Below are 26,861 nucleotides of genomic sequence, written 5' to 3'. Positions count from 1 at the left end.
CCTGTCTCCCTCTCTCCCTCTCCCAATCTTTCCCTCCCTCGCTCCCCCCGCCTCTCTCCCTCCCTCTGTGACACTCTCTCCCCTGGCCCCCTCTCTCTTCCTCTCTTTCTCCTCTTCACTTTAGCTTGACCTCCTAGTCCTGAACAAGCAGTTTTTTTGGTTGAATTAATCTTTTCATGCTCAGAGCAGAAAATTGCTTTGTGGCCGCAGGCGTGAGAAAGCTGGATTAAGCAGGTATTATCTGTCCCAGAGGACTGATCCTGGTGGCAGATAAATGGTGCTGTCTGTGTGACCCCTCGGAGACAGATCCATGCTCTCTGTGTGAAGAAGCCTTAGGCGTTTGTCCTGTGAATGTGTCAACACGGCCGGGCAGCGCTCTGCTTTAGCAAAGCTGGCCGAAGGAAGCTGACATGATGTCTGCAGACATGAGCTGATGGAACGCTGAAATTTCGAATCAGATGGACCAGATTCCAAGCATCGCCGCTTTAATTTCACTTTCTTTTTTAACTGTCAACAGAATATTCATCTTCTCCAGTCTGTTTATATTGTCATTCTGTATGTAAAACAACCCACTTAAATACTACACTGGTCAAACACTAGACAAATTGAAACCGTTAATGAGTCCAGGAGAGTATTATTAACTTGCTGCTATGAGCGCAGTGTATACCAATACATTATCATCTTCTGAAACAACAGCTACACATTTGCTTGAAGATTTCCTCCATGCATCCAGGCTGCTTGGACAGTACAGTGCATGTAGTTATCAGAGATGTAATTGCATATTGTGACCATGTGCGGGAGCTCTTGCGCTGAGAATGTGGTCTCTTATGCTTGTGAGAAGCGACCATACGGGTGGTCACAGGGAAAGAGCTGGTGGTCTGACAGCCAGACCTGTAACCAGAATGATGCAGGTTCACAGCCCGGGTGGGACACTACTGTTGTACCCCTGAGCACTGTGCTTAACCAGAAATGCTTCAGTGAGCATCCATCTGTGTAAATGAAGAAGGGGTAAAACAGCCTATGCGGTAAGCAAGTGGCCTGGTAAGACAATCCGTAAGCAAATAACAGAAAACTATCTGTGTACATCACTGTGTACACATAGGTGCTAACTGAGTTGCAAGTGCGCTGTGGGAAGCTTCACACAGTGGATTAGCGTGCCTGTGTATGTCACCATGCTAGGATAATGCTGTTCCAGCACACCATAACTCCGTACTCTCAGCTACTCTTACATCCTAACCTTGTATTAGCAGCAACACAAAGCTCTGCCACCTGTTCATTCCAATGTCTGGATACAACAGTTTAACAGGGGCTGGAAATGCACTGTTAAAAGGGTGAAATATTACATGCTTTTATTGGCATTCAGATGAGAAATCCACCCCCACCAGCTTTTTTACTGAAAAAAATGGGTTTGTAAAGATCTGGGCTGCCATTCAGCTGAAGGTGTTGGTTGGTCTGCGGTTGCCACCAGAGACAGAGCTAATGGCACTTAACCAGAATGTGCGTTTTTAAACCCCCCAGGGGAGTTTTGGCCCTTGAACGCGCACACAGCGGTCCATTGCACATAGCATTCCGAGATGCGCATCAAACCCCAGGGAGCTTCAGAATAAGCGGGGAAAGGGAAACCGTGTCCATACGCATCAGGGTGTGGGAGATCACCAGTCAGACTCTGCGCCGCGCTCTCCTGCCCCCTGCCCTGCGAACGTCTGTCCTTTGGGTAAAGTTCCATTATGCTGTTTTCCACCTCACCTCTCTGTCGATTTATTTAAGGTGCCATTCGTCACATGGCCTGCGAGACCAGGGCATTCTGTGCTGCCCCCTCCTGGTGAATAAACTGCGGTAAACTCAAACAGAAGCCTGCTGTATCCTCTACTTTCCAGCTTTCCCCTCCCTGCTCACTGTGACGGCTTTCCTCAAATACCAGCAGAGATGCGCTGCCCTTGGGCACCGCGTCCTGGGTAATCGTCAGTGAAATATTTGCCTGTAGAAAATCGAGCTCTGTCAAGCACTACTTCTCTCTCCTGTCGACCGAATGCACAGTGATTTCCGCCATCTGGGGTCAGATGTAAAACCGAGCATTCAGCGGAGAGAAGGTCTACAGCGGCGATGATGTTAACGGTCATTTAATGGACCTTTAAATGAGAGCTGTCCGTCTTTATTGTAGCGCACTCTGTCATCAGGGCTGAGGAAGGCAATTCCTCACGGGCGCTGCAGGCCGCCGGGGCTGACGGATCTCCTGGGCGACCTGCGGTCTTAATTTTTACAATTTTACATTTACATTTATTTATTTAGCAGACGCTTTTATCCAAAGCGACTTACAAACGTGCATACAGTAGGTACAGCGACAGTACGGGGACAGGATGTGTACAGTTCCACAATGAGACAGTTCTCAGCTGAGAGCAAGGTCTGTTTGAGGACGCAGTACTATCAGATTTTTACAATTACAGCCTAAAGGGAAACTAGTACGATATACTTTCGAACGGCAAACTTCAACAACTTCAAACGGCACAATGAGCGTCAGGGTTAAGGCGGCAACAAGAGACAAAATTTAAAAGCACAATTTAAAAAGCACAGCAATTTACGACAGCACTGATGGGCGGCGGCGGGGGGGGGGGGGGGGGGGGGGGGGGCAGCAATTGTGTGCTGGGTCAGTCCAGGTAGAGTCTGAAGAATCCATGCTCTTCAGATATGGACCCGTTGAGCATCTCCCTGCAGGTGTACCGTGAGGCAAAACAGCCCGCTGATGTATTCGCTCGTTGTTTTGCTCCGATGAAGTAGGTTTCCTCGCTGTAGTTTATGAGATGCAGAAGTATAACTCACTAACAGTGATTGCACTAGCCATCGCCGCCTTGCTGCTGACTGTCGCTGACTTGATTATCTCACTATTTTTAGCTGCGTTTTCATTATTCGTTCCGTAGATCATTGCATTTAATATGAACTATTCTGCTGGAAATGAATATGTAAAAACCATTTAGAATTGATTAAACGGCTGAAAATACAATGCTTTTTGACCTTTTTAGAATTTGTGATGGCATGCACAGACTCCCAGCAGCCTTGATTAATCAATCCGCAGCCACGGGTCTCCCCGCGAGGGAGTCGAATCAGGTAAAGAGCCGTTAACCTGCAATACTTACACACTTCCTACCGGCCGCGTTTGATCTTCCACTCTGTAACGAATGCTTTGTTGGGCTTTGAAACTCATCATTTTGTTGCAAGAAACAACCCTGAACAAAACATTGCTATTTTGCGCATTTTTTCTGTTTCGGAATCAGGATTATGATGTCTAAGAAAGTAGACGATATTCGGATCCTAAACATAAATAACAAACCTGAAACTACTGTGGCTAAAACGGCTTTGTAAGAAGCTGTAGCCAGATATGAAGACGCCTGATGTGACATAATTAAGCTATGGGGAATCTATGGCTTTTCTGGGTAAACATTTTAATGAATGACAATGATAGTCTGATCATTTTTTTATGACTGAAAAAACAGGCATGTGAAGCACCACAGCCAAATAGAGAATTCAGCATATGCAGTCCTCCTTAATTGAGATGGAAGGAGGATTCTGGGTAATTTTACTTTAAGCTTCAATTTTAGTTTTCTGTGTACTTCTCTGATCATCCTTATTCTGAATTTTTTATTGTTATTCATGCAGCACAGGCAGCTATACACGTCAGGTCTTCCCAGCTGGAAATAACAATGAACAGAGTGTTCAAAGACGTTGCTTGAAAGTACAAGATATTCCATTTCCTTGAATCCAAGCTATGGTGCGCTGAGCTCAGAGGAAGCACTGATAACAGAATAATTTGCCTGTGCTGAACACCGCCTTTTAAAGTGCTCAATTTACAGGAGGCAGCTGCTGCTAAGAGTCAAATTATTCTGGACAGATGGGTTTCTTACGAGGGAACTATACGATGTGTTGTGCTGCATCTTCACTGCGAGTTCTGCTCTGGGATAACTGTGGAGCCGAATCTTGTGTCTGGAATATTTGTGGTTTGAATGTTTGCCTTTGCAATAGCAGAGTGCCTTTAGTTTAACCTCTGTGTGGCCTGGTCCCCATGGTACCCCGGTCTTGGGCTTATCTGTCCAGCATTGGCCTTGTGAGGCAGCCTTAGGCAGTGAGCAACAGAGAACTCTCCTTCTCATTGGCTGCGTGTTATCAGTTCCGGAATAACCCACCTGTGTGAGTCACCTGCAGGGAATGTGGCATTTCCTTCAGATGGATGGGATGTGTGACTGTTGAAGTGTGCTAAAAATGAAACGAAGTTTATCACTCCGTGTCCTTTGAAGTGTCTCCCAACCTCTTTGCGTCTGGTTGAGGGATCCTTTCATTTTTTAAGATTTCATTTTGTTACTCACTTTCACCTTATCTTAATGAAATCTGCAAAGCCCTGCAGGAAGGCTGAATCCCTTACATAAGCAAAGCTATCTGCAGTTTTCAAGGCCCTGTTAAGGGAAGTGTTGGTTCTTAGATGAAATGTAAGTGGGGTGTGGATAACCGTGCAGGCCGCTGTACACCTGGCTGGTCTCCCTATCCCACACTGTAGACGTGCGGTGACATGGGGCTTGATTTAAGTGGGCTTCAAACCTGCAAACCTTGCAACCACACCGCTCAGCTTGAGAAAGCGTAGTTATCTCATCTTACGAAAGAGGGGGCAGTCAGCTGAGCCCCAGTACACTGTGTGGCAAATTTAGGGATGTGTAACATTATTTGTATGTTGCGTCTCTCTGCCTACATGGCAATGGCATAAAATAACAAAACATTCTGTAAGAATCAAAGAAATGTCCTAATTTCTGAAAGTAGTTATTGAAAGGGAAGGATAGGTACCATAGTGGTTAGATTAAATCCGCCTTGGTGTTTAATAAGGGGGGCTGATAATGCTCTGTTCACAGGCTGCAGAGGGTGATGCCACCAAACACAGGATGCTTTGAACTTCGCTAGACCGCACGTCTTGTAAGACTTCCACATCGGTGAGTGTTGATCAGGCACTGGAGGTCACACTGCAAGGTTTCTTTCATTTGCTGTAGTGATTTATATCCCACTGTGGCACAACGTGAAAAAGATGTGTGGCATCTTTGGAGACTTGAGCGATTCTGTGTGTGTCCATTCATATGCGCAGCGGCAGCAGACACAGCTCTATGGCATTAGGGAGTAATGACTCCATGAATAACAACTCCTCCAATGGGAGTTTCGCCCTGGTGGGGTGTGTGCTCGTGCCTGACGGGCCTCTGAATTGGGAATTGGAGTTTGCCCTCTGTGTCATTCTTTAGGGTCACGCTGCCCTCCAGCTGAAGCAAACATTTCTCTCTTTCTCAGAATTATCAGGACCTTTAATGGCTGGAGTTAATGAGGGCAGGGTCTACTGAAAGAGGTCTAATACATTAAAGCAGAAGCATTTTGCATGGAGTCCGGCCGCTAATCGAATTACAGTGAACTTTAAGAACTCTTTCCCTCTCCTCTGTGTGTGAGTGGGCATGGAAATAGCAGGTAGGAGGTAATAATTGGGTTTTAATAGATGAGTACAGTCCGGGTGATTTGTTACTTTGGTCCCTTGAAATCACCAATGCTGGAAATAAAGCTGTGTTTATCTGAGGTGATGAATGGTGGCAATTAGCTCACATGTTCCTCTGCCTTTCTCTATGTCTCCGCTCCTCCTCATTCTACGGGGTGATAGAACAGCGTGGGGCCCTCGTGATTTCAGGGAGGCCAGCAGTGATTCTGCATGCTCCGTATCCAGGGAGAGGAAGAGGAAGAGGAGGAGGAGGGGAATGAGGTGGCGGTCAGGTGGAGTCGGGGGTGGGGGGGGGGGGGGGGGTGGGTACAGGTGAGAGATGGAGGGGAACCATACAGGCAGCAGGGGGAGTAAAGCAGGTGAGACAGCAGGAATGTTCCAGCAAGTCCTTCTTGCAAAGGTTTACAGTAAAGACGTATCTCTTTCAGGAGCATCTAGGGTCGCTCTCTGAAATTCAGTGATTTATCACAGTTTTATTTAACACGCGTCTCTAATTGGAGCTTGAAATTAATATGAGACTTTCTGGAGAGTAGTCAAGTGTATGTATTGAAACATAAACCCCAGGGAAAGTGTGACACTGAGTGTACCACACACACATCTTATGAGCTGATTTATAGTCTTATAACACTTACCCTTGATTGTGTTTTCTGACACATCATCTTTGTGGCAGAAAAGAAGAGCCAAAGATTTGCATTTGATAAGATATATGGTACGTATGAAACACTTACATCCTCGGGTGAGCGTTCTCAAACCCAGTCTGGGCCACCCAGAACTCAGCCCTCCCTCAATCAGTGATCACATGCACTGACAGCCTCTCTGGCATCCAGAGCTCTCTATCAGAATGAATGGAGTAATACAAACCCTGTCAAAACATGCCCTTTTCTGTAAATGGCTCTCTCATCAGTTTGATGTGAAAAATACAGCAGACAAATACCTGTATTGTGACTGTATCAATGTGCAGTTTGTCCATGGTCACAATTTCTTGAAGTGATAAGAATGCTACCCTTGGAAAAAGCATCGGATCTTAGTTGTGGAGCAGTCAGTCTTTTAATATGTTTTCCTGTCTGGTGCTGTTGATACGATGAGTCCACAGTGCAAAGGTTGTGCTTCTATCTCCAGACCGAGACAGAGGCTTCTTGGTGAATCATCTGTCTGTCTGCTGTTGTGCCATTGTTCCCATTCTTCCTTTGCCCAGCTCTTGTCCTTAATGATGTGTCTTGTCTGGCCTGAACTCTGTTCTGTTCTGGGCATCAGCTGCAGGTGGTCACTGCAGGTCAGACAGTGCAGGCCCTGTGCTGTCAGCATGGACTGGGTGCCTGAAATAAACCTATTTAGGCCAGACCAGAGGCCTTCTCAAATCTGCCGGAACTGAAGACGCACACTTGATACAAGTTTGAAAAGAAACACAGTCTGTCATAGCACTCGTAACGGAAGACCAAATACCAAATGTCTGAATGTAACTCCATCCCAGCAGTAGCAAGTCTGCACTCTTCCTGTTCCTGTTCCTCTTCCTGTCCTGGATATGGTTCAATGTGATGATCTGACATTCTTCCCTGTGTCAGATGCCAATCATTGTCAACGTAAGGAAACTTCAAACCGAAGACTGGGGGATCATCGTAGCAGGTTCTCATGTTGATTCCCTCAGTTTGGTCATAGCAGGGCATTCTGGGTATATTTCTATGTCATCATTGCATATTATTGCTTATGGGCCTTTTCACCCAGGATTCAAGCCGGTAAGTGGACTGTAGTTCACGTCAGGTTTTCACCATGGGTGTGAGCCAGACAGCCACCCTCACAGTGCTGCATATTGAGGATGTGAGTGGGGAGGAAATCTATTTCCAGTGGACCTGTATTACCCCCGCCCCCCAGCCTGCCAGCAACTGTATGTGAGATTAAGCTGATCGGTCTGCTCATCTCCATATGACAGAAACCCTCTGTATCCCACAGGAAGTGCAGAAATGGTGTCCCTGAAAGATTTGGACAGAGGAGCTCATATCTTCTCACCTTTTACACTTAATTCCAGAGCAGTAGGTGGAGAATGAGCTCATTAAAGGGGGATGTCTGCAGTGTCTTCCTCAAATGAAGAGTCTTATACCGATTAGAAAAGGGGTACATGTTCAGTTAACACAAATAACCTCAGGGGATTTAGAGCTTATAGTGTGTAATGATTGTGGGAAGATTTTTCTCCAGTAAAATGCTGGCATTGTAAACATAATGAAAGAGGCTTCTGTTCAAAAAGTCATTCTATATTCTGTGGAATCAGGAAATTCTAATTATCCACCAGTAAATGCAGAGTGAGGCCCTGCTTTATAAATGCAGAGTGAGGCCCTGCTTTATAAATGCAGAGAGAGTGAGGCCCTGCTTTATAAATGCAGAGAGAGTGAGGCCCTGCTTTATAAATGCTGAGAGAGTTAGGCCCTGCTTTATAAATGCTGAGAGAGTTAGGCCCTGCTTTATAAATGCTGAGAGAGTTAGGCCCTGCTTTATAAATGCAGAGAGAGTGAGGCCCTGCTTTATAAATGCTGAGAGAGTTAGGCCCTGCTTTATAAATGCAGAGAGAGTGAGGCCCTGCTTTATAAATGCAGAGAGAGTGAGGCCCTGCTTTATAAATGCAGAGTGAGGCCCTGCTTTATAAATGCAGAGAGAGTGAGGCCCTGCTTTATAAATGCTGAGAGAGTTAGGCCCTGCTTTATAAATGCAGAGAGAGTGAGGCCCTGCTTTATAAATGCTGAGAGAGTTAGGCCCTGCTTTATAAATGCAGAGAGAGTGAGGCCCTGCTTTATAAATGCAGAGAGAGTGAGGCCCTGCTTTATAAATGCAGAGAGAGTGAGGCCCTGCTTTATAAATGCAGAGAGAGTGAGGCCCTGCTTTATAAATGCTGAGAGAGTGAGGCCCTGCTTTATAAATGCAGAGAGAGTGAGGCCCTGCTTTATAAATGCAGAGAGAGTGAGGCCCTGCTTTATAAATGCTGAGAGAGTGAGGCCCTGCTTTATAAATGCAGAGAGAGTGAGGCCCTGCTTTATAAATGCAGAGAGAGTGAGGCCCTGCTTTATAAATGCAGAGAGAGTGAGGCCCTGCTTTATAAATGCAGAGAGAGTGAGGCCCTGCTTTATAAATGCAGAGTGAGGCCCTGCTTTATAAATGCAGAGAGAGTGAGGCCCTGCTTTATAAATGCAGAGAGAGTGAGGCCCTGCTTTATAAATGCAGAGAGAGTGAGGCCCTGCTTTATAAATGCAGAGAGAGTGAGGCCCTGCTTTATAAATGCAGAGAGAGTGAGGCCCTGCTTTATAAATGCTGAGAGAGTGAGGCCCTGCTTTATAAATGCAGAGAGAGTGAGGCCCTGCTTTATAAATGCAGAGAGAGTGAGGCCCTGCTTTATAAATGCTGAGAGAGTGAGGGCCTGCTTTATAAATGCTGAGAGAGTGAGGCCCTGCTTTATAAATGCTGAGAGAGTGAGGCCCTGCTTTATAAATGCAGAGAGAGTGAGGCCCTGCTTTATAAATGCAGAGAGAGTGAGGCCCTGCTTTATAAATGCTGAGAGAGTTAGGCCCTGCTTTATAAATGCTGAGAGAGTGAGGCCCTGCTTTATAAATGCAGAGAGAGTGAGGCCCTGCTTTATAAATGCAGAGAGAGTGAGGCCCTGCTTTATAAATGCAGAGAGAGTGAGGCCCTGCTTTATAAATGCTGAGAGAGTTAGGCCCTGCTTTATAAATGCAGAGAGAGTGAGGCCCTGCTTTATAAATGCTGAGAGAGTTAGGCCCTGCTTTATAAATGCAGAGAGAGTGAGGCCCTGCTTTATAAATGCTGAGAGAGTGAGGCATAGCATAATTTTAGCATAATGGAGAATCAGGGATGCAGTCATTCATTTACTGCAAAGCAGAACTTTCCACTTCTTTTTTCCTCTAAGTCGCGTAGAGACCCGGACCTGGAGCATGACCTGTCTGGTCACGATGGTGCTTTGTGTATGAGAGGGCCTTACCCAGCTGTGCAGCATGTCAGTGTGAACTTTGCACATTGATTGTTCCCCCAAAATCACAAGCAAGGGGAGGTGTGCATTGTCTTAAAAAACCTCTAGATTTAAAGGGCAACTTCTAATTGCTTGGTTGAGGAGAGAATTACTTTAATATTGATTTTCTGATTGATTGTGTTTCACCATTTTGTTTTCTTAGGAACTGATTATCATAGATGGATAATGAGGGCTGAAATACATGGTGTTTTGAATTGCCAGCATTGCTTTCAGTGTGTGTTAACTCCCATCATCGTTATGCCATATTTATGCTGATACATTACTGAACCACCCAACAAATCTGCGTAAGTATTCATCATGCTGATGGTTTTCATACTTGTACGCAGTAACAGCTGTAATTTATTGCTCAGTGGATGTATCTGTAAAATGCGCTATCAATAATATAACCAGCATTCTTATTGATGTCATTCAGAAACAATGGGCTACATCTTGCTGGAACATAATTATGCATGAAGTGACAATAAGTCAGCGTACGTTTTTAATAAGCACAGTAACCACACCGCTGGGTATGGGTGTGATCTGTGTGTGCTCTGCTGAAATAATGCACTCGTTTTGTTTCTCTCCTGGAGCTGAATCTCGCCTCTGCATGCAGATCCATTACCGCGAACCCGCCGGCTGAATCTAACAAAAGCCATTCAGGCGATTTTAAAGGTGAACTGCAATCACTGAACCCAGACAGAGAGGCACTTAGGGCCATTTAAACACACTGGAAAAGATAGATCTTTATTTCTCCCTGTTAGAACAATACAAAGTTAACAAGTGCAATTACAATTCAACTCAAACTGTACATTCTACCTATTAGTAAAACACAGACAGTGCCAGGTGCTCGTCAGCATCACACCTGAGCGGAGTTACCAGCCACTACAAAGCTATAGAGTACAGGTGTAGATTCACTGTAAGGCAACTGTTACCATGGCAACCTCAAGAGCTGAATACTGTGTGCTCGCTTCTGTACTGTAAGGCAAGGATCAGAATATTCACTACCTCAAAGAATCAAAGATAAAAAAAAAGACTCTGACCTATAACAGAAGGCAAACGTATGATGTGGTACTTTGCACCAGGACTAAGCGTGAATGTTCTGTCAGTTTCCCTTGCACACAGCAGCAGGTGGTTCTCGGGGCGGGTGAGAGTGTGGACGCTGGGCCGTGGCTCTGTTTGCGTGCTGTGGTTATCCTGTGTGCTGTAGCCCTGCCCGTCCTGCCTCAGCCCCCCTGTGCCCTGTGTGGGGCTGTGCTCCAGGCCCCGCTGTTCGGCCTCGGGATGCCCAGGGCACTGCCTGCCTCACTGGCCCGGCTCGTCATGCGGTCCCCACTGATGCATCAGTATAGGTTTATAATGAAGGGCGTGTAACTGACAGCCGGGAGAGCAGAGTGAGCTGTCAGTGCAGCACTGCAGTCCACCTCCGAGGGGAAAGCTGATGAATCGGAGCTTTAACGACATTGCTGTGCTGCCAATCATATCTGCACTGCAGAAGTTCAATATGTAGCTGCCCCAATCCCAGACCTCAGAGATGAAACGGGCCGACCATACCAGTTGGCATCCATATCAGAGTATCAGTCAGATATGCGCTGAAGGTCAGATTAGTGGAAGGTCTCTGAGACTCCCGCACTGCCCCCTCGAGGGCAGACTCATGGCAGCGCATGAGGAAGGTGCTGTGCTGAGGAACTGTGCAGGGGCCTAGATGGTGAATCTGCGCGTGACCAGCCCCACACATGTCCCTGTGTCTGATCTCTGCCCTTTCCCTCTGCTCTGGGCCTCAGTTAAATTCCTGTTCGTTGCAAGAGTCCTGCTTTTCCTCAGTTCCGGTCACTGTGTGTGTGTGTGTGTATGGGTGGATGGTGTGATTTGTCGGCTCAAAGAAGGGCTCCTAGTGGCCAATTATTTAAAAAGCAGCAAGCGTGGCAAATTCGCTCTGTAAACGAGGGCGCAGTCGTGCTGTTCAGGGCAGGTTGGACCTCGTTCGCTCACTTGCCCTCGTTTGCATTAATGAGAACTTGTGTTGCCAGGTCTTGACTTTATTGCTGAAAACAGGGGCAATTGTGTGAGACCTGCAGGAGTTAACCCCGCGAGCTGGAAAGGGTTGTGCTGTTGGGACGCCTGACTCAGCTCATGGCGCTTGTGCCACTGACCGTACCTGCTGGGTGGATTTTAAGGGGGGTGCAGAGGCAGACATGTTTAAATATTGCCTGGTGCCTCTTCTCGCCCTTCCTCTCAGGGGGCATTATTGTAAGGCTGATTCTGGATCAGTGGATAAGTGTGCTTCTTGTAGTCTTTCACGTTGGTGATCTGAGTTTGTGCATCGTAAGATCGGTACCTCCACCCCACCCAACACCTGGCGTAACCATGGACACCACAGTGTGATCTTTACGCCATGTGAGAGCAGCTGCTGTCTGTTGCCTGGTGGGAGGAGACATGTGCAGGAGGCAGCCCCAGCTCCTAATCACTCCTCTGCCTCCCTCCCCCGCCCGGCCTCCGCCAGGCCGCAGCAGATGCTAATGCGGGCTCATCGGCAGAATATGCTCCATATGCACCATGGAAAGATGCTAAATGCAGCTGCATTAAATAAGGGTGTTACATGTGTCCTCACCTAAAGTTCACGCAGTGACGACACCAGCACGCTGTCGCCCCTCTGTGGCCTGTTCTTTCCTGGCTGTGGCAGGTGTTCATGCCCCTGTGCAGGTGGGGAGGAAGGGGGAGGGGTTCTATGTCTTTAAAAAGTGCCCCTGAAAGAAAGCGTCAGATTCTGCTTCCGCAGGAGGCAAATTCAATAGAGGGGTCTTGTTTAATGTCACAGCTGCTGCTGGCAGTCAGAAGTAGCCAGACGCTAGCGGTTATTGCTGATGCAGTTACTAACTAATGAACAGTCATTTCCCTCGTTCTATCCCTGGAGCTACGTGCATCCCACAGATATAACATTTTCCAGATATGTGCATTTAGTTTGGTAACGTTGCGTCCTTGTGTTGCTCCCGCTCTCATTAACAGCTGGAAGAGAGAGGAGTGGGTCTCTAGCGGGTAACTTCCTTCTGCCTTCTCTTCAGAGCTGCTGTCTGCATTGGGTTTGTGTTTCTTGTCTGAGATTTTTTGTTGGTCATCTAGGCATGTGCTAACTTTGCTTTACTGCAATTTTCTATTAGAAAAACTGTGAAACAGCACTGCACTGTATAGTTATTCTAAATTGAGTGACTACTATAATATACACATATTAGATATTAACAGGTTTTTCCTCAGAGTCTCCTGCTGTAGTTGTCTATGATGGCTTTACAAGACGGCAGCAAGATAAACAAATTCACTGTGACCTCGTCAAAAGCTACGATTAACTGCAGCTATGCTACTCCTCTGTTTATGGTACACATTATCCTATTTCCATTTTCAGTAGTTAAACACATTTCATTTAATTACATTCCAGGGTTCAAAATGAGCAAATATACCCTTTTCCTACCAAAAGGGTTCATCCTCGTTTTAATTGGGTGTTACAGGCCCAATTCTTTTAAATTGTAAGCCGGCTGATTGCAGTCAATTCATTTTAGAATCTCAAGTTTTCAAAAGAACTTGATGACATAGTTCTGCTGTATGATTTTCACAGTCAGAGCAACCAACGGGATCATCATTCTAGATTTACTTTAGACACAAACTGCCATTTGATTAAAGAAAATCTAAATATGGAGAAGCCAAATTAAATTGAATACGCTGTGTAGGAGGAGAAGAGATGGTATTTTTGGCCTTCTTTAAAGGCATTGAATTACCTCTGTGAGATCCCCTGTAGATATTTCCAGCATTGGTCACACCTCCTTAATGCTTATTTCTAGTGTGATTCCCTGACCATTTCACATTTACAAAGAAACAATAAGTAATCCTACCACTAGTTCTAATAACCACTGAATCCAGACTTGGCTACACAGCAGTGCAAAACACACGTAATCTGAGGGTGTGGAGAGAGATGCGTCTCTGCTGTCGCTGCTGGCCTCAGCCCTCTCTTCATGAGGGGGGGTCGGCGGCAGCAGGGTGCTGTGATGGTGCCAGTCAGCAGTGGGGTGTGAGGTGTGCCCGTGAGTCCTCCGATTCTTCAGGACAGAGAAACAGCAACGCAGTGAGTCCCAGCAGAATGCGCAGGCTCTGTGCGGGTCTTTGGAACGGTCTCTCCCCCCTGCTGTGGGTCCAGGGGAGTCCGGGTGGCTCTGTGTGGAGACCCAGCAGTAAAGGATGGGTGAGGGAACCCATAGCTGGCCCCGCCCACCTGTGTCAGCAGTCTGGAGGCGGAGACTGGAGGCTGGTCCTCTGAGAAAGCGCTGGGCATGGAGTCCTTCCTGGGGTCACTTCCCGCATCACCTCATCTTAGCCATGTGTCTGTCTGCCAGCAGAGAGAGGGGGCTCGTGTTACTGTACAGAAATTCAGAATACCTGTCTTTTGTTGTCTCGTGTTGACCTGTTGTGAGAGGGACAGCTTCTTCTCTGAGTGACTGAATTGATAAAAATTGGATGAAAACATGAGCACTGTCCTCCCCCCCCACCAGCGACAGGGACGGCCGTGTTAATTAACTCGCCATATGGAGTGTGTTACACCCTGATGAGACACGGCCCCCCTGGGAGGCATGGACATGCCGCAGCAACGCAGTGCGCTCACAGGGTGTTATTCAGCCATTCAGACACACAACGGGCATCTGCGTGTGTCTGCCCTCCTAGCACCGGGACGTGGGCTTGGGTAATTACTGAAAATCTGCACATAAAGGCCTGCAGCTCTGTGCTGCCAATCATTTCTGAAGGAATACTCTGGATATTAAACAACGTCCCGCAAGCTAAATGTAACATTTAATGTACTTGGATATAGCACATCACAGCTCATGAGCTCTACACTTATGAAATATTTGTGTCTGCTTATGAAGATGCCGTGTGCTGTAATTGTATTCCATTATGAAGTAAATACATTGATATTTTAACTTTTTTTTTCTAAATTTTCTATATTGGCCTGCTGGGAACATGACTAATTAGCTGCTTTTGTGTCTTTTCCTCTTTTTTAAGTCAGCAGTAATGCTGATTTTGCAGGAGAGGAATCTGCATGTTTGTCAGCAAGTGCAGAGTAATTATCCCAGTCCAAACATCAGTGTGAGGTTTCTCGGAACGCGCCTTCTGTTTGTTGATGTATTAATGCATCAGAATCCCTTTAAAATGGCAATGACTCATTTAATCATCGAAGGGAATGTGTCCTCTTTTAATTATTTTCCAATTTTTTAGCATCCCGCTGTTTTCTCGGAGTTCAGCTCGAAAGCCTAAGATTTGATGAGGGAATAATTTAGCAGTTTTTCCTGTATTGGCTAAAATGTATTTCCCTGAGAAAATGGCCAGTTTGTTGGACTGTGCGACAGTCAGATTGTAAATGGCACATGCTGAATACAAGACGTATTGGCTGGTTATCAGAACTGTTGGGTGTTGCAGACTTGCTGAGAGTTGAGAGAGCCGTGGGCGGAGCTGCAGGTGTTATTCAGAGGACCCTGCTCGCTGTACTTTCATTAACCTGAACATTATGAGATTTGATCCTGCAGGAAGCTTCTCCTGGCATTTTGCCGTCTGAGGGAATTCCTCTGTGGGGTTGACAGCGGGTGTTGAACCCGAGGCAAAGCAGACGGGATGGAATGGAGGGGGAGGGAGGTTCTCTGAAGGTGCCGGGGTGGCTGTCTTACTTTAGTCCATCACTTGTCCACGTGCTGTGTCCGAGTTCTCTCTGACTCTGTCAGTACCACTGCCAAACAGTGAGTCTGTGTGCAAAGGGCCACTGACGCACATGATTCATACTTCAGCTTGTAGCGTAAATGCGGTACAGTCCGCCAACACCTTACTGCAAGGTTCTCCTAATAAAATATCTCAAATAGAGAAAGGCATGTCTCTTTGTGGTGTTACTCACATACCTGCTGTAGCTTTGGAGCAGTAATAACTTGTGAATGGCAGAGGGAAGCTCAGTGGATCTCACAATGAGAGGAGCTACCATATGCTACCTATCATGTATTCCTGTGAACCAATCTAAAGAATTTACTCTCTGTAATGAAGGCTGATTTATTCAAACCATGATAACTCTCACTCTCTCATCACCAGCAGTTACATGGCTTCACCAGCAGGGGGTGGGCTGAGTCCTGCTGTGCTGGTGCTCTGTTGGAGGCTGGGCTGTGTTTCCAGGGCTTGGTGCTGCAGTGATGGTCCTCAGACACATGTGTTGACGAGCGGAAAGGGGCTGGGTTCTGTTCACCGGGAGTTCCAGAGGCACTGCAGCTAGGGGCTGACTCACCGGGCCCTGACTGGTGCAGCCTGGTCTGGGCACCAGGCTCTGATTGGTGCAGGCTGGTCTGGGCAACAGGCTCTGATTGGTGCAGGCTGGTCTGAGCACCAGGCTCTGATTGGTGCAGGCTGGTCTGGGACAGCTCTCCGGCGATCCTTTGAGCTTTGCCACAGATGCCTCTCTGCCAAGCTGTGGCCCCGGCTGACCCAGCAAACCCTCACCCCAGGGGAGCAACGCTGTCGGGCACACTGCCTGGGCATACCAAATGTTCAGCCGACCGCCGTGAAATCATTACTCTGTTTCTGCAGACATGTGCTGACTACTGTATGTCAGCCCCCTCATATTTTTTACATCAATGCCGTTCATGTTTTACTTGGCTGTACTGTAACGGCTTTTCAGCTTTACTTTCCAGTTTGAGGAAAGGCTAATGAACGCTGGTTTTGTTCATCTGTCGTATAGACTGACAGACTGTGTGAAGTGTCTAATTTTCTTTTGCATCAGTCCCTGCTCAAATAATACTCCAGTGTTCCCAAACGTGCTGACAGTGTCTGATTCACTGGCCATTCAGGTCACTGTGCAGACTGCTGTAGGCTGATGCGCTGATGCTCAAGACGCATCAAACCATGCTATTCTGCTTTCAGCATCATTTTCCCTCCACTCTCCCTGGCACACTTCCCACTGTAAGGGCAGGGTCAGCAGCAGAGCTCATGCTATTCTCTGCCTACTAGCGCATGCTTTTCTCCCGTCGCCCCCTGGCTCTGTCATGTGTCATCACCACAGAGTCTCTGTGCTTCCAGAGCTCGGTAATGGCAGTCTGGGAATTCAGCTGTACCCTTTCCACCGCCTGCACTAGTTACAAGAAAGTTTTATAGCACAGAACCGATCCAGGTCACCACTTCGGTGTCTGGCAGACACGGGCTGACAACCGGAATTAATCAGATAAACCAGATGTGGGGATCTGTGATCTTTGACCTTGGCGGAGGTGGGACATCAGCGCCAGAGCCAGCCAGGTTTCGGAATTTATGTTACCCATTTAAAGAGTAAATCTCCAGACAGGACTGTCTGCTTAATAATTCAGCACGGAGTCCTTTGGAGCACTGTCTTCTGGGATTCTCCGAGCAGCTGTGTTTACTGGTGTGCAGAAGCTCCACGATCCTTTCAAGAAACTGGCAACTTTAATAATTATCATATTATTTCTGTGCCTTGATTTGTAGGTATGAAAAATGAAATGGCCCCATGCTTTCTTTATGGTCGTCCACTGCGTAATATCTTGTTGTTTTCTGTGAATTGCAGTCATCTTGGAATGCCACTTTAATGTCTGTCACCTTCATGCTCTGTGCTGTAATACCGCATGCTGTCAGACTGTACCTCTGAAGTGAATCAGAGAGGAAGCTGGAAGAAGGGGGGGGTCCTGTCCTTGGCTGTCAGTCAGAACAAAGCCGGGGTCAAATCCATTATCCAGTTCATTTCACTCATGTCCTCTCCATCCACATCAATTCACTCCCCTTAATTCTGGCTTTCATTCTCCTCAAACACGCATTCAGTTCCAATTGCCATCTATGAATTGGAATGGACAATTCAATCATGGAGATCAGCACCATCAGCATAGGAAAGGACAGGGAGTTCATGCCTGAGGTGAGTAACGACTGGGAATAATGCCAGGGGCCATTAGACAGCCTCTGCCAATGTTTAATCCTGAGAAATAATTTCTGATAAGATTAATGATATGTATCTTATTGCAGCCGTCATGCTAAATGGTCACACAGCGGTTCTGTTTGCTGAGGCTTTCTGCGTTCTGGCTGGAGAGTGGTTCTTATGTATGAAAGTTACAGGTAGTTACATGTTGCCATGACAAGGGGAATGATTTGCTGAGCAGAGGTGGTGATAATGTTGCTGAAGTTTCTCCCAGGAAGGAGAAGCTGACTGTCTTGGTGAAAACGGGTGGAAGAAATGGGTGGAAATACTGTTATGATTGAGATCCTCAAATTCACTGCTGGATTCAACAGCAAATGCCACCCATGTCTCATATTTTTGTTTTGTCTCATTCACAGCCGACAGGAGCTTTTTGTTTGTTTTGGCGAAGCCTTGCGACTTTTATACCTGTGCGGTAACATTGAGGGAAATGTCAGGGTGGGAAGGCTCCCTCAGTCCACAGTGGTAAATAAACGATATCCACAGAGAGACGGTAATTGCCTCCTACGCTAAAGCTATTGCAGATCTGAAATTGCATTAGCAGCCTCTTGTCAGAGTTTTACTTGAAAAAAAGCTGCGTTCCCACATAAAACATTGCTATAATTTCTCAGAAAAATGGATACTGAGTGAAATGAAGGTGCGCGTGAGAGTGTTTCAGCTCCGCTCTGATTTAAACACCTCATACGTGACTCATTTTCTGTTTACGCTAACCTGACGGATCCTCCCGTGATTCTCAGTCATTTCCGAGGCGCTTCCCCGGGGGGCGCTGCGCTGTCCGGGCCTCTCAGATGAGCTCCGCTTGATGAAGTGACACAGCCGCAGTCTGTGGCTTGTGTTTGCAGAGCTGGGCTCTGTGTGCCCTGTAGTCTTCATTTTTCTGTGTGTTTGAATTGAGTGCCACTTTATCAGGCCTGTGGTTGTTATTTTGTGAAGGAAAAGTTAAATTCTGTCAATACTCACACAGTTTACTGCAGTTTAAACAAATAACACAGGTAGGCTATAGGTACTGTATTTACAGATCCATTCAAAGCCTGCGGCACACAGCCCGTCAGAGGAAACTCATCTCAGCTCAAAATGGGTGAGCTCCTGAATGACAGGGAAGATATTTCAGAAGAAAAATTCTCAGTTTTGTCATTAAATGGATCAATGGTAGGTCATCTCAGTTTAAGATTAAATTTCCCAGTGTAACTGTAATGTTCACACTGCTGTGGAAAGTGTGCCGTGCTGAGCATGACACCGCAGCGTCGTGTGCAGGCTGTGTTGTTTGGCATGCGGGTGGAACAGCGCAGGTTTATGTGCTGTGAGAACACACTTGCTGCACGCTTGCTTACGCGTCTGTGAGTGAAGGATGAACCGCAGCCGTAAAACAACGGCTGAGATAAATATCTGTGATCACTGCTGTTTTAGGCATGTTATTTACTGCCCACTTATCTTAATGAAATGCGCTTAAAAGGTCAGGCTAAAACTCGCTGACGTTTATGCACGCTTACTTTATTAACTTGCGTCAAACTTTATGATGCGAGGCCAGCATCTCAGTCTGAAGCTTTGCTACTGACAGGAGCGAGTCACGTGAGTGTTTTCAACAAATATTGGTTTAAAAGAATGACTGACAACTGCTTAAAAGCCACACGTAATCAGACAGATTAGGTGAGCTGCCATCATCCTCCACTGAATGACACAGGCCACATCTGTTTTCTATATGTTTCCTTGTTATTGATAAGGTCTAACATGTGTTAACGGTGCATGTCTTCTGAGACTGACGACTGTTGCCTGATGACCTCAGAGGAAGTGTGTGACTCTAGATTGATGGGTTTCTCTGTTTCTACAGCCAAAGCAATATTTCATTTAAAGTACGACTGCAGACACCCCAGCTTTCATTCCTCCACAGACACCCCAGCTTTCATTCCTCCACAGACACCCCAGCTTTCATTCCTCCACAGACACCCCAGCTTTCATTCCTCCACAGACACCCCAGCTTTCGTTCCTCCACAGACACCCCAGCTTTCATTCCTCCACAGAGACCCCAGCTTTCATTCCTCCACAGACACCCCAGCTTTCATTCCTCCACAGAGACCCCAGCTTTCATTCCTCCACAGACACCCCAGCTTTCATTCCTCCACAGACACCCCAGTTTATCCGAGGTTCACCACCTCTCTTCACCCTGTTTAGGGCTGGCTGACTCTGGCATTGATTAGCTGGCCTGGCTGGGAAGGCCTTTTTGCAGAGGCCGTGGCCTCGTTTAAGCAGCCTGGGCTGCTGGCTGGGAGGAAGGGGCAGTGCAGCTCATTAGCAGCACCTGCCTGTGTGTGCCAGCTCCCGCAGTGAGGCTCACAACCAGAGCCGGCCCTCTGAATAATGGCCCTGATTGTCAGGCTCTTCAGCTCCTTCCAGACCCATTGCAGATTATTATCAGGCGGGTCGGAGCCAAACCCACTCCGGTAATTTTTCACGGGCGCCCTGAAGACGGGCGAGGGTCCCGCCCCCGATCTTCCCACCAGGAAATAAAAGCGAATTTCAGAAGACAATAAAAGGTAATAAATGGAATTACGCTGTTACGGTTATGGCTCGGAATTAAAAGCGGAATCTCAGAGGGATTGGAAGCACTGAAGGCATTAGAGAGTGTTAGCAGGCACCCGCGCTGAATTAACTCTGCATGACTAATACTCTGCACCGCTGATGGGGAGGTGTCTCAGGTACAGCGAGGGGGGGGGGGGGACCTCTGCCCTGAAACAGGGAGGGCCTGGTACCCCCCCTGTTCTTTTAGAGCAGAGTGGGGAACCAGGGAAACCCAAACTGATTCTCTGGATGCTGCTTCAGAAAGGGAAATGAGGAGCAAACAGAGGCTGTGTTGGAGGGGTACCCAGCTCCGGGACGCCCGCCCCTGGGATGCGCACTTTCAGGATGGCCCGAGATGCCCCAGGCAAACACGGCTTCCATGACTCCATGTTGCCTCCTCAGCTCTCCCTAAAGGCAGCTCAGTGCCCTAACACATTACTCTCCAATGGAGTTTACAAGGGAAAGTCTACTGATCGGTGCTGTTCTGAGGTATCGTTTGAAGGCAGTTTCTTTGAAAGTTTTTAAAGTGTGAAAAGCTAGTAGACTCTGTCTATTGGAAAATTACAGTTTTGTGTCTGAAAGAGTAATTAAGCCCCTACAGTATTCAGTGTGTGGGTAGATTTTCTGTTCTACTAGAGGTCACAATTAAAATGAGATTATTTGTTTGCTAGGGTGACAAAAGCTGAAAAAGAAACACTTGAAAGTATTGTTTTGGTGGTTTTCCCAGACATTCCTTGTGTCAGTAGAAATGATTTGCTCTAAGCATTGAAGTTGTTTTCTGATTTGAAATCCCAGCAGAATTTTGACTGTCCTGAAGTAGGGTAACTATTCCCCTAGAATATGAGAGCAGAGATTAGCTCATCTACTGTACATTTCTGCAACAGAGGAGATGTTGCTTTGCATATTTCACGTTTTCAGTCTCAAGAACCCTTCTCTTTTTACAATTTATTATCTGATTTCTGGTTTTCCTCAGAGCTGACAGTACATGTATGTGCATGGTGCATGGTGCATGGCGGTGATACCCTTCCTCATTTGTTTCTCTCCCTGTGTGCTTTGTTTTGTTTGCTCAAGAAAAAAAATAGAAGAGAATGAACCAAAAATGAAGCAAGCAGACCGTGCAATCTGACAGGTCTCCAAGTTCTGACTCTCATCAAAGGCAATTCAAAGCAAAATTATAGGTTATTAAGAACAGATGGATTTTTCTTCTGCAATTCCACTCGGAATTTATGATGTGATTCTTAGTAAAAAAAGACTATCTGGTGTGAGGCCAGTGATGCCAGTGTGGTTGAAGGCCTCACGTTGCCAGTGTGCGGTACATCTGAAAACCTTTATCTGAAGCCAGAAGGCCACACGAAAAACTGTCTGTGACTGCTGGTGCCACTACCTAATGATTCTTAAAGACCATGCTCATATTGCTCCCTTTATGAAACCATTCCAACCGTTTTCAAAATCAGAAATCAAATTAACATAAAAAACACCCCAAAAGAACAGCACGTTTAATAAATCAAAATAAAAAAAATGCAAAAGCAAAAAATAAATCCTCTCTGGAAGTTATCATGCCCCCCTTTTGAATTTTAAGAATGTCTTTAAACAGGCAGCTTCAAAGGAGAGGTCGGGTGTCAACACATTACACGCTGAATTCCATTCGCCGGAGTCCAAGACCTGCTCCCAGAATGCATCAGGAGAGAGCGAGGTGCTGTGGTGTGGATTTACTGGGGTAAGAACTGGTGGGACACTACTGCACGCTTGTTCCCGGGGGGTGGGATGGGGGCGCTTTGGCTTGCTATGGCAACCCTCGCTCAGCAACAGCATGGCAGAGGCGGGAGAGGACAGGTGTAATTGGAGGTGATGAGCCGTGAGATGGACCGGGAGGTGCTCCCCTGTGGTCCGGCCCGGTGACCGGAGCCCACCCCCACAGCAGGGACCCCAGGAGCCCCGAAACCAGGCTGGCTGTGTGAATAACCCTGGCAGCTGTTTGTGTATTTTACATTATTGTTAATGCTCTTTCTCTGTTGTTCCCATTATCGGCTGTGATGCTGAGCAGGTTTGCCTGTCGCTTGTGCTTCCACTGAGCCCTGCGTTACTCTCCCCGGCAGCTCCCTGTGCCACTGAGCCCTGCGTTACTCTCCCCGGCAGCTCCCGCTCCCACTGAGCCCTGCGTTACTCTCCCCGGCAGCTCCTGCTTCCACTGAGCCCGGCGTTACTCTCCCCGGCAGCTCCCTGTGCCACTGAGCCCGGCGTTACTCTCCCCGGCAGCTCCCTGTGCCACTGAGCCCTGCGTTACTCTCCCCGGCAGCTCCCTGTGCCACTGAGCCCGGCGTTACTCTCCCCGGCAGCTCCCGCTCCCACTGAGCCCTGCGTTACTCTCCCCGGCAGCTCCCTGTGCCACTGAGCCCGGCGTTACTCTCCCCGGCAGCTCCCGCTCCCACTGAGCCCTGCGTTACTCTCCCCGGCAGCTCCCTGTGCCACTGAGCCCTGCGTTACTCTCCCCGGCAGCTCCCGCTCCCACTGAGCCCTGCGTTACTCTCCCCGGCAGCTCCCTGTGCCACTGAGCCCTGCGTTACTCTCCCCGGCAGCTCCCTGTGCCACTGAGCCCTGCGTTACTCTCCCCGGCAGCTCCCGCTCCCACTGAGCCCTGCGTTACTCTCCCTGGCAGCTCCACTGTTGATTTGTGGCTGCACTTGCATAAATCTTTTATTCATGAAACCTTTTCTTACTGTACCTGCGGTCTGTCGGTCCCATCTGTACTCTGCATTGGGAATGTGCACAGTGCCTTTCCTCTCTGGGGTGGGGGTGTAGCTGTGCCCCCCCTTGCTGGGCATGCACTGCGGACCCCTGCCCGGTAACCCCCCCTGGACTTACCAGGCTGTGGACGTGTGAAAGGACATGAGGGAGGGGCTCTGTGCGTCTCCCCTGAGGCTGTGGCGGGGGTGGTGGGCCAGGACGATGGGGTGCAGCGGGGGCTCAGCCTCCGCCTGTGGAGAGGCGTTCCACTGGCTCCTGGCCTGCTTCAGCCACCTCCCCCCCAGCCCCCACTTCTCCAGGTACACCCGGCACAGCTCGTAGTTCATGGCCGAGTAGTAGAGGAAGTCCAACGCCAGCAGCACCATGACGAAAAAGCCGTAGATCCACACGCCGACGAGAGCCGTGTAGTTACTGCACCCAGAGAGAGAGGGAGGGAGAGAGGGAGAGAGACAGGGGGAAGAGTAAAGCATGTGAGAACTTCTGCATTCAGTCCTCCAGTCTTCACATCTCTGAGTAAAATAACAGCCCAAAATGTCCAGTTGATTTATTGCTGAGGGAGGGGAGATCACTCAGCCCATCCCTGCTGAGGAGTCCTTTCATAGGTTCCCTCTGATTAGTATTCTCCTCTGTTCATTCCTCTATGAATCCTCCCGTTAGAAGGCTGTGGAGAGCACGGATAGATTATGCTCCAGAACCATGAATTACTGCAAATGCAAATGTGCCGAATTGGGCTACAGTCACATGTCAGCGCAGCTTCGGTGAGGTGTGTTATAAGGGCTTGAGGTCTGCTGATCTTCTGCATCTCTGGCAGACCAGCTGGAGCAGGGAGAACGCGTCCAGTTAAAGCACAGCGTTCACCTCTCATCTCAACACTAACCTTCAGGCCTCCGGGGACACTCAGAGAGGAGCAGCAGTTTCGCCAGCTTACAGAGGACTTTTAGCAGGTGCTAAAAAGAACAGAGTTCTTTGAGTGGTAGAGGATGGCAAACGCACAGGTCCTTACTCATCAATGAAGGTCATCATGTGATTCGTAGGGTGAAACGAGCTGACTGGACTGGAGTTTTGCATTCTCATGGCTCTGTCGATTGGTCTGATATCTGTATTTTATTCTGACTCCAATGATGGGATGCTTTTTGCATTTCATCTGTGTGTTAGTATCACCAGACTGTCTTTGACGGTGTGAAAGCTTCACAGATCGCCGGGAGACTAAGCAGAAGTTTCAGTGAGTGTGTGGGAAAGGCAATGACATCAGTGTCTGAAACAGAACTACAGTGCGTAGCACTGAGTGCCACTCAAGCAGGGGGAGAGGGGCATTATGGGAAGGCCTGGAGCTCACTGCAGAAAGGTTAGCCCTCCCCAGCCAGACGATGTCTCCCAGGGTGCGACCTGTCAGAGGGGGGGTGTGAACTCTACGCCTACGTGGTATGTGTGAGGGGTGCAACGATGGTGTGGTCCAAGGCTACCCTGACAGCTGGGGAAATGAATCGCTGCACGGCATGTAGTTACACTGCTGTTTCCCTCCATTTCACTGCGTCCTTGAGGTTGGATATACTCTCACTACCCCCACCCCCCACACACACACACACACGCACTGATGTTGGGGTTATGTAGAACTGCCTCTGTTTGAAAAAAGCTGTGATTGTGCCTCTGTGATGCAGACAGACAGACAGACAGACAGGGCAGGGGGTGGAGGGGCCAGGGATCCATCAGCTCAAACTTTTCTTAACTGTGAAAACTAAACTCTCTCTTCTTCCTGTGTATTACAAAGCTGATAGAAGCTGTGTCGTGGACAGCTGAACTTTAGTTGCGGTAAACAGGGTTCTCCCCACAGGCGGAAATATCAGTCGCTGCCCGAGGCTGTGCGTCTGGCCTTAAGCAAGCTGCGCTGAGTGATCATTAGCGTGGCTGGGCTGTGTGTTCTTAAGGCTGTCTGTCTGTCAGTGCGCCTCTCCGCAGTGTAAAACAGTGTGAGATGTATGCATGATGTCAGAGGTGTGTGTTAAAATGACACCTGGAACACTGGGTACAGTTTTAATAGGCGAGCAGCCCCCTGCCAATCCACCAGCCCCCCACCCCCCACGCCCCATCCAAAGGATCCGTTGTAAAAATGGCGGAATGTGCAGCTCCTGGCGCTGATCGCCACAGAGCTCATGCCACCAGCCCACGCGTGACTCACAGCATCTCACCGCCTTTATTCGGCTCTCTCTTCTGTTGGCGCAGATCAGTATCCACGTGCATAACGAGGGAAAATGCACCGGTTTCTAAAAAATTGATTTATTTTAATAAGAGATCTTAAGCATGGATTTTTTTTTCTTTCAGGAAATTACCCCACCCACTGTTGCCGTGTCTGCGGATCTCCTGCTCTGTTTTGTCTGGCTGTCCTCTCTCCCTCTCTCTCTCTCTCTCCCTCTTTCCCTCTCTCCCGCTCTCTCCCTCTCTCCCTCTCTCCCTTTCTCCCTCTCTCTCCCTCTCTCCCTTTCTCCCTCTCTCTCTCTTTCCCTCTCTCTCCCTCTCTCCCTCTCTCCCCCTCTCTCTCCCTCCCCTTGTGCAGGCAGAAAGAGGGAATCGTGGCCATGTTTGCTTTCTTCACACTTTACACTGAAAAGGGAAAACTACACTGCTGCTGTTCAGTTTGCACACATAAAGATCTCTGCTGAGATTGTGGATTATCCAGCAGTGCTGGTCTAGAGGTTAAAGTCTTAACTTTTGAATTTGAAGTCAATTTGAAGTCAGTTGTCTAAATAGATGTTTTGTTAAAGTGTGTGTTTGAGTAGGACAGTGTGACATACAAAGAGTAGGTCTGTACTTATTTTGTCAGCTTCAGAAGTAATCATATAAGACTGAGTGGAGGTGCAGTATGAGTCTGCATACAGCTTGGGAAAATACTCCTGGTAATCTTTGGTCTCTTGGCACACATGTATTCTCTTATTTCACGGAGCGCGTGCAGATAAGGTGTCTTTGAAATGTTAAGTTTTTAAGGCGCAGTGAAGGCTTTGATATCGTACGGTGCAGGAAGGTCAGAAAGCATTTTAAACACAATGTCCTGTATAATGTGTGCCAGACCTGTCCTGGCTCTGCACAGAGTGTCTTACACTGTTATTTAAAGGGTAAAGGAGTTTGCAGACTTTCAGGCTGTACTCACAAAGGACAGCCTTGTTGTGTACCATATCTAGAGAAAAGGCATGTGGAAGTACAGAGCTTTATGGGAGTTACAGCGTGTGTGATGTCAGCAGCATCGGTGCTGGCCTGTGTTAGCGGTCCCTCTGTTTACGTCCGGACGGTGGGGGCCTTCCATCACCTCCCGCCTGTGCCAGAACCCGACAGGTTCGGATCTCGTGCTTAATGTCACCTTGTCTGGTAAACTACCTGCTGTCTCCTGCTTTGTAAATAAGAAGCCTTTTCCAAAGCCAGCCGGAGATTTCTGCGGAGACAGAGTGCCGCTGGGCTGGGTTTCCTCAGCATCCTCTCAGAGGCCCGGGTACGAGCGTGCCACATGCAGAGCACACTGCTGCCTGAACGCAAGATGGGTTACACAAACACAGCTAACAGCGCTGACTGCGCTAAACGTGGCTGATTAGCCCACAGTATGCATATCCATATCTATATATGTGTATATATATACATATATATATATATATATATATACATATATATATATTCACTAAAATGTTTTCTTAATATATTATTTTTATACAGGTGTCAGTAGACCTCTTGCTGTTGGGGCCAGAGGACGTACTTGTGTGCGAATCCGTCGGAGCTGCTGGTGAGGTTGAGCTGCATGACGGTCTGGAACTCCGTCTCGTTGCAGCAGTACTTGAACGCCGTGTTGTTGTGGTGGCAGCAGAACATGTAGGTCTTGTTGTCAGAGAGGCGAGGGCAGTGGAAGCCGAAGTGATAGCGCCCCTTGTGGTCGGAGTAGGGCTCGCACACTCGGAAGTGTGCAGAGAGAGCTGTGGGACAGGAAGACATGGAGAGGGAGTCAGAGCTGCAGAAACTGTACACTTTATTTTAAGAGAGACCGAAAAAATCTGCAAATGACTTTCTGTACTCAGCTCCCTATAATTGCA

The 26,861-nt window shown here is 47.9% G+C and overlaps 1 protein-coding gene across 2 annotated transcripts in view; it reads right to left on the bottom strand.

Moving 5' to 3' along the window:
• Positions 1-10,387: 10,387 nt before the first annotated feature.
• Positions 10,388-26,861, bottom strand: part of LOC118772197 (protein shisa-like-1a) — a 39,678-nt gene continuing 23,204 nt past the window's right edge. Inside the window, exons 3-5 of one of the 2 annotated variants that reach the window (XM_036520498.1) lie at positions 26,531-26,744; positions 22,912-23,205; positions 10,388-13,884 (exon numbers count right to left, since the gene is read on the bottom strand). In XM_036520498.1, coding sequence (XP_036376391.1) covers position 13,884; positions 22,912-23,205; positions 26,531-26,744 — 509 coding nt within the window. In that variant the 3' untranslated portion in view covers positions 10,388-13,883. Of the gene's footprint in view, positions 13,885-22,907; positions 23,206-26,530; positions 26,745-26,861 lie in introns of those variants that run through there. The other variant, XM_036520497.1, reaches the window with a different exon arrangement.

Source organism: Megalops cyprinoides, chromosome 25 (assembly GCF_013368585.1).
Source record: "Megalops cyprinoides isolate fMegCyp1 chromosome 25, fMegCyp1.pri, whole genome shotgun sequence".
In the NCBI taxonomy this organism is placed as follows: domain Eukaryota; kingdom Metazoa; phylum Chordata; class Actinopteri; order Elopiformes; family Megalopidae; genus Megalops; species Megalops cyprinoides.
The sequence above is the reverse complement of the archived record's forward strand: the minus strand, read 5'-3'. Positions and strand labels throughout refer to the sequence as shown.